This window comes from Glycine max, chromosome 5 (assembly GCF_000004515.6).
Source record: "Glycine max cultivar Williams 82 chromosome 5, Glycine_max_v4.0, whole genome shotgun sequence".
Taxonomy (NCBI): Eukaryota; Viridiplantae; Streptophyta; class Magnoliopsida; order Fabales; family Fabaceae; genus Glycine; species Glycine max.
The window spans coordinates 25,691,866-25,699,169 of NC_038241.2; the positions used below are offsets into that span (position 1 = coordinate 25,691,866).

Sequence of the window (7,304 nt, forward strand, 5' to 3'; positions counted from 1 at the left end):
GAATCTTATACAATATTTTTGTAGCAACACAAAAAAACTTGGATTAAACAATACTACAAAATTAAAAGATGAATGATATGTAATTCTTTATTCTTGTTTAAAAAATTAATTACCTAGTCTTGCAATAATTTTAAAAAACATATTAAAATTAAATAATTATGTAATTTAAGGACAATTATCTCGTACAAAATTCAAATGATATTAATTTCATTGTTCGTACGGGAAGAAAATTCAAATTGTTAATAACGCACCAACGCATAAACACGAATCAATACAAGCATTACAAGGTCCTAATTAATCAAGTTCCAAACAAAGATCTTAAACAAAAATTACAAGGTCCAAATTTTAAAAAAAAAAACAACGTTCTTCATTCCATAATCTTCATTCATCATCAAGTGTAAAAGGTCGAACCTGAATAATTAACATCCAATGCTGCCATTTAGGGGAGAAGAAACAAGATAATATAAGTCACAAGAGGACAGACAAATAACTATAGTGAAAATATGAGCTCAATTAAGCACAAAAAAGACACAAATTTATAATTTGAAAATTGAAATTGGAAATGTAGACAAAAGGTTACTCACCAAGTTTCATTCTCCAAGATGTGTTAAAACATAATCTGTCTTTTGGTGAATTGGAAGGGCTTTCACAATAGCTAACGCTTTGGATCGTCAGCTAACCATTTAATAGCTTTAGCCCATTGTTGTCTACTAAGATCTGGTATCAAAGCTGCCTCACGTAATACTTCTTGAATATCTTCATCATCAACTTTACCATCCATTCTTTCCACCATTCGGTTAAAAGAGTTCGCCATTTTATCCAAAGAAGCTGTTATTCCTTCTTTTTCTCCCATCTTTCTCTTGTGAGGATGTGTGCCAGAAGAAGTCGAACATTGTCTTTTTCCTTTTGTATTAGAGCTTGGTTCTTCTAAATCTATGGCAGTAGCACCTAACCCCATGAATTCCACTTCATTTGTTTCTCTACTCATCGCTTCATCAGCATCCATAGCAGTTTCAGCTCCATGACCGGTGGCTCTATCTTTAGCACACAAATCCACTATATCATCCCAATTTTGAAGCACCTTGAATCGAAACGGTTTAGCCGATTTATGCGACTGGAAAACAAAGAAAAAGTGAAATCCAATCTACTTTGAATAACAAATAGCAACATATTAAAGAAAGAATACTTACAGTGCAATATTCATTCCAAGCATTTTCATTCTCAACTGTGATCATGTGCTTAGTGCCATCCCAATCAAATCCACTCTGGCCAAGGATGTCACTTACAATACCATACCACGATCTCCATAATTTGATAAGATTTTTGACATTATCTGATGTGACATTAACATTGAAGCTTGTAGATAACACTGCGGCTGCAGCATTCAATGCTGACCTTTTCCAACCTCCGTCACCCTTGTTGCCCAAATTCCTTTGATCTCTAAGTACATCAGCCAATACACGTTCCATTTCCAAATTCCATGTAAAATAACTTCTTGTTTCCTCATTATTTTTTCCTAAAACTTTTCTTTTGTCCGTCATCTTTTCATTAGACGACTCCATTGAAGTTAATGTCACTTATTCAACCTGCACATAACAAATAGTAGATATGACCTACTTTATTCATTTGACTAGTTCAGTGCACAATCATAGAAAATATTTCAAGCAAAGTTTTTATGCAATAGCAAAGTACATAAAAGTCTATCTTCAATAGAAAAGTACAATAGTAACAAAGCACACAAAGTTTGTCAGCAATAGCAAATTACATTTAAAAAGAACTATCCTTAAGCAAAGTTTCTCCTAACTTGATAGTTAGCAAACATATTCATAGCTAATGTATCTCGAAATCTTGTCCATTCCTCGGTAGCTTGAATAGTTGTGATATCATCTATGACATTATTTTGAACTTCTTCCCTTGATTGATGGACTAACTCTTCATCAACAACAGATAAAAATTCTAAGTCTTGAACTTCTAAAAGTTGATCAGTTTGTTGTTCGTCTCTTATGAAATTGTGTAACACAAAACAAGCATTGATAATTCTTATTTGTGTCTTTATATCAAAAAATGAAGGAGTTCTTAATATACTCCATCTTTTTTTCAAGATCCCAAATGACCTTTCTATTGCATTTCGGGCACTTGCATGACGAAGATTAAATAACTCCTTGTAACTTTGAGGGGTGTTTCCAATCCACTCATTGAGATGATATCTAGTCCCTCGATATGGTGCTAAAAATCCTGGACCATTGGTATATCCCACATCCACAAGAAAATACTTACCTACAATGTTTAAAATAACAAACATAGACTTAAACTAGACCAAAAAAAAAGAAAAAAAATTATTTCTAAGAAATATTACCAGTTGGAATTTCAAGTTTGTTTTGACGACGTAATGCATCTCGTAATACTCAAGAATCTCCTGCAGACCCTTCCCACCCAGGTAACACATAAATAAACCTTAAATCTGGACCACAAGCAGCTAACACATTTGTAGAGACATCACCCTTTCTATTACGATATCTAGGTCTCTCATCAGGAGAAACTGTAACCGGAATATGAGTCCCATCAAGTGCTCCAATACATCTCTACAAACAAGACAATTTTTTAGATTCTAAGAAAATTTTATAATTAACTAATTTCTCCTAACAATTGATAAACTTACCTCAAACCATCTCCACTTGTTTGCTTCCGCACCTTCTAAAGTACAAGGTTGAAAGTTCAAATAGTCTTTGCTCACTTTCATTACCGCTCTCAAGACATCATTGAATTGCCTACTTATGGTTTCTTTAGATCTACAATAACTAAATTGCACTACCCTATATTTTAGGTTGTGAGCAAGGATATGTAAAAACATTGCTACTGCTTCAGTTGTTGGAACATTTCTTGTTCTTACTAATCCACCCTTTTCTTGTAAAATTCTACAAAGGTTAAAAAATGCATTTTTACTAAGCCTCAATTGTTCAATGCAATCTTTATTTGTTCCTCTATAAAGACGATTAAGGAAGCTCTGACGTTCTAGTTCCCAATTACGGGTTGGTTCCTTAACAAAATAGTTATTATGATACCATGTCACTACACCAATGACCATATGAACAACACAAGCAGCAGCTAATAAGATTATCTTCTTATACTCTTCTCTTTTACGTTTTCTTGAAGTCATTGCAGTGTCAACTATGCTATGATCCATTTCTTCTCAATCCAAACTGCATGATAATGATATAAGATAATATGTGCATATATTATTTGGAGATTTAAAACAAATATCTAGGTAAAAGATGTAAAACAATGATACTAGTGCAATACAAAGATGATCAACTAAAAACAATGATACTATTAAATCATGTCTTGTTCCTCTGGATTGACGACATTCATGATAATAATTGTAACTTTGCAAGTAGTTTGAATTATCTTTGAGTAGTTGGGAATATAGTAGCAGTTGTTTGAGGGGTGGTCCTAATCTCTTTTAAAAGAATTTAGTGTTCTTAATTTAATATTAGCCTGGTTATTATTTCCTCTGGTCCATGTTGATTTTTCAACTTGGATGTTTTTCATACCATCTCTGCATTTTTGTCGATTCAGAATTTCTTCTATATACTCCGTCTTATACATATTTCTTCATGTTTCAAGAAATCATTGATTAGGTTAGGAGCCTATATGCCTGCGAGAGCAGAGCGCATGGCTCGGAGGAGTGATTTTGATCAATATACCCCTTGTTGCAGTGGGGAAACCTACGATGTTGTTATATATTGTGGGATTAGGATTTCTCCCACTGAACCCAAGTCGTCTACTTTTTCAATATAAATAAATGAGTTTTAATGTGACTCTGCAATAATGTGTTTCTTTATACATAGACCCTATGAGTATGGTTAATTAATCAATTAACAACTTAAATGCTTCCTCTGTCAAATATAATACAGTATATAATTGGAAGGCAGAGAAAATGAATACAATATAAATAAACTCATTTATGTTGCAGTTGGAGATAAGTTTTCGTGTAAATTTGAGTACACACCAATACTACTCTGCACTGATTCACCTTTGACCACCGTCTAATAATCCTATAGCAAAAATATCACTATCAGTAAAATTTATAAATGAATTAATAATTATATCAGATTAATTTTATAAAATTACTACTTTTGTAAAATAAATTAAGAAGACAATTATAATAAAACAAAGTTAGTAGTATAAAGGTGCACAGTATTTAATTAGTAGGAAAAGACAATTAAAAGAAAACAAAAATATTAATGTGATTAATTTTGTAGTGATTAAAATAGAATAAGTGAATGTATAATTACTTATAGGTTATATAGAATTAGAAGGCAATTGACGGGGAGAAGAGTGAAGTAGGAGGTGAGGACAATACAATAGGGCAGCGAAGCATGTCAGATGTGTGTGTTTTTGGAAATTAAATCTTCAAACGGAACAACAATGGGGAGCAGTGCTTCTCATTCATCAAGGCTTCGTTATTCAACTATTTCTCCTTTTCTTCTACAGACATAATTGAGTGTTATTAATTTTTTAAAATACATATCACCTAGAGATTAATCAAACTCCCTCTCAATTCTGGAATACTTAATGATTCCTTCTTGTATAATTTTACGAAATAAAATATGATTATATTTCAAAAATAAAAACACACATTTACGCCTTTCAAAAATAAAAACGCTATTAAATGCATCCTCTGTGTTGTGTTGCTGCAAGCTACATGTATGTTGTTGCATGGTTATTTATTATGTTCAACCTATTATCTATGTTGTTTCTATGTTTTGAACTGTTGTGCAGTTTTCTTGCTGTGTTACTACTCTTTTGTGCCAGAACTAAGTTGCATAGAGAAGTAATAAGAAATGTTTAACAGAAGAAATGCTTGTTCCAATGGGTGGTCGATACAATCTGAATCAAGACATTTAATGTTGTCTCAACATTGGAAACAGATACTCCTGAGTCAATGGAACTACTATTAATAGCTTCTAACCATACTCATAAAATGAGGCTAGAAACTAAATAAACCTTTTGAAACATAAAAATAAAAAATTTGCTCCCAAGGACTAAAACATAAAATTTATATGTATAGGGAATAAAATAAAAAGTTTGTACAAATACTGGAACATAATAGTTAATTAAACCTTTTGAAAACTACAAGTGAAATGAATAAATCCTAAAACTTATCCTAATAATAGTAGTTTTATAAGGGTCCAAATAATCGTTTGGTATTTTTGTTTTGAAAGTCACTAATAATTATAATTGTTTTAGAAAGTAGAAGGCACGCTCGGGCACGGAGGAAGAGAGACCATAGACATCGTGCTCAGAACCAAGTTTGAAGAGAAAACGTTGATCCGATTCCGAATTTGCAAATCAGAATAGGAAGCATTTCTATGTCAAGAGACATTCATAACCATATTACTTAGGATTATGTGTGAAGGTGGGTGGGGTCTATCTGCAATTATAACTATGTAATGGAGGACTTTGAATAGAAGATTTTTTTTAATTAACTACTAAAAGAATTTTGAAGACTGGTGTACATTTTTTACTTTGATAGCTGATGCAGCACCATATGACATTGATAGGTATATTATTTTATTTTCCCTTTTGCTTATATATTTCTTTTTAACTCTATGTGCTCTTCTATGTGATTATTATATTCCTGAGTCTATGATGTACAAGTTGTATAGCAGAAATCTCTTTACTCAATAGTCAATCCTCATCCTCATCCTCAAGGGACAAAATATAAATAAGTTTTGGCATTTTCTATTAGTTGCCTCTAGACATATGCTATAGATATCATGCATTTTTTGTCACTATAAGAGCAGATAAGTCTAGAATTTTGTCTGATAGTGTATAACTAAATAATGTTTGTTTGATTCTGTTATAATATTTATTCTTCAAATGTTCTGTTCTATCAAATATCTATCATGGGAATGAAGTCATTTAAACAAGAAAGCAAATGTGTCTTCTTTTAACAGTAATGATGCCAATACCATGGGATATTTTGGTCAACTCAAGCTAATGTGGTTATGTTAGCTGCACTAAAAGCTTCTTTTATTCTCCCCGTCCAATGACTTTTTGACTACACCGGAGGAGTTTTCAAAAGATAATGATACAACTCCTGCCGTGAACGAAAATTAAAACCATTATATCTTGAAAAGACACCATGAATTTTTTAAACATTCCAGACAAAAGAAGCGCTTACAGGTTCTTTTTATGTTATCACTCTTATCACCTTATATCGTGGTCCCGGGGAATGATGTGAACCATTTAACAAATGTTGGCATTTATTTATTAGAATTTTTTATGCAGTTATGCACAAAGTTCAAGCAAAGCATACCAATATTGAAGCATGTTTTTCTTTATCATAGTAGGACTTGTATATTTGCAATTATACAGTTATTTAAAGATTTTTCAATTCATAATTTGAAAAACTAAATTCACTGCTGGAATCTTCTTACCAGGATGATGTGTACTCCATAATCACTGAGAAATGTAAAATGTATCCTAAGTGTACACTATGCATACTTAAACTTGACACTAAGGATTGTAACTGTTGTAATGAAGTTATACAAGATCCAACTCTAATTTCATCTGTCATTCACAAGTGCTCCAGAAAAATTTCCTTGTTTTTTTTTTGTTTTCTTTGTTGGATTTTTGGTATTCCTGTCACAATCTTACTTTTTCCAACTAACCTTCCCAATAGGAAGGGTATCTGCAGTTACACTGAGAGACTGAGACTTCTCTTATATTGATTGTGTTAGCAGGTACTAAGTATTTGGGGTCTTCACTACAGAACAAACCCATGTTTCCCTTTCAAGACATATTTCAAAGCAGCATCCTTGAACCCCATCAACAAATAACCAAAATGCCAAATAAATCAATTCCCTTGAACCCCCAGAAAATCATACAGTTCAAGAAATTTAAATAGATTTGTTTCTCTATTTCTCTTTGATGCATATTCACAAACATATGGTGCTCACAATCTATCTCAACTCCAAATCCATTCAATTCACACCCACCAACATATCAAAATCACGGAAACAAAATAGAAAACGAAACATAAATAAAAAAATCAAGCAACCCTTATAACTACAAAAATGAAATCAAAATCAAACAAACATAAACTTTGAAAAAAGAAAAAAAAAACAGAGATAACGAGGGAGAGAGGAACTTACCAGCGAGAGGAAGAAAAGCCACGGAGAGGGAGTGGTAACTCGTGACGCTGCTGAGAGGGAAAGAGAGAGAGCTTGTGATGGTGTGTGCTGAGAGGGAGAGAGAGCTCGTAAGGAGAGAGAGCTCGTCTGCAGTGTGCGATGAGA

At 32.6% G+C, this 7,304-nt stretch overlaps 1 protein-coding gene and 1 pseudogene across 1 annotated transcript; both read right to left on the reverse strand.

Annotated features, from left to right (window-relative positions):
* Positions 1-655: 655 nt before the first annotated feature.
* Positions 656-1,469, reverse strand: LOC102669347 (uncharacterized). Its single transcript, XM_006579844.4, has 2 exons — positions 1,191-1,469; positions 656-1,114 (listed from the first exon to the last, which is right to left on the reverse strand). Exons 1-2 carry the CDS (start codon positions 1,467-1,469, stop codon positions 656-658), a joined length of 738 nt encoding a protein of 245 aa, XP_006579907.3.
* A 314-nt stretch (positions 1,470-1,783) lies between these two features.
* On the reverse strand, positions 1,784-2,909 carry LOC100820561 (uncharacterized; annotated as a pseudogene).
* Between the last annotated feature and the right edge of the window lie 4,395 nt (positions 2,910-7,304).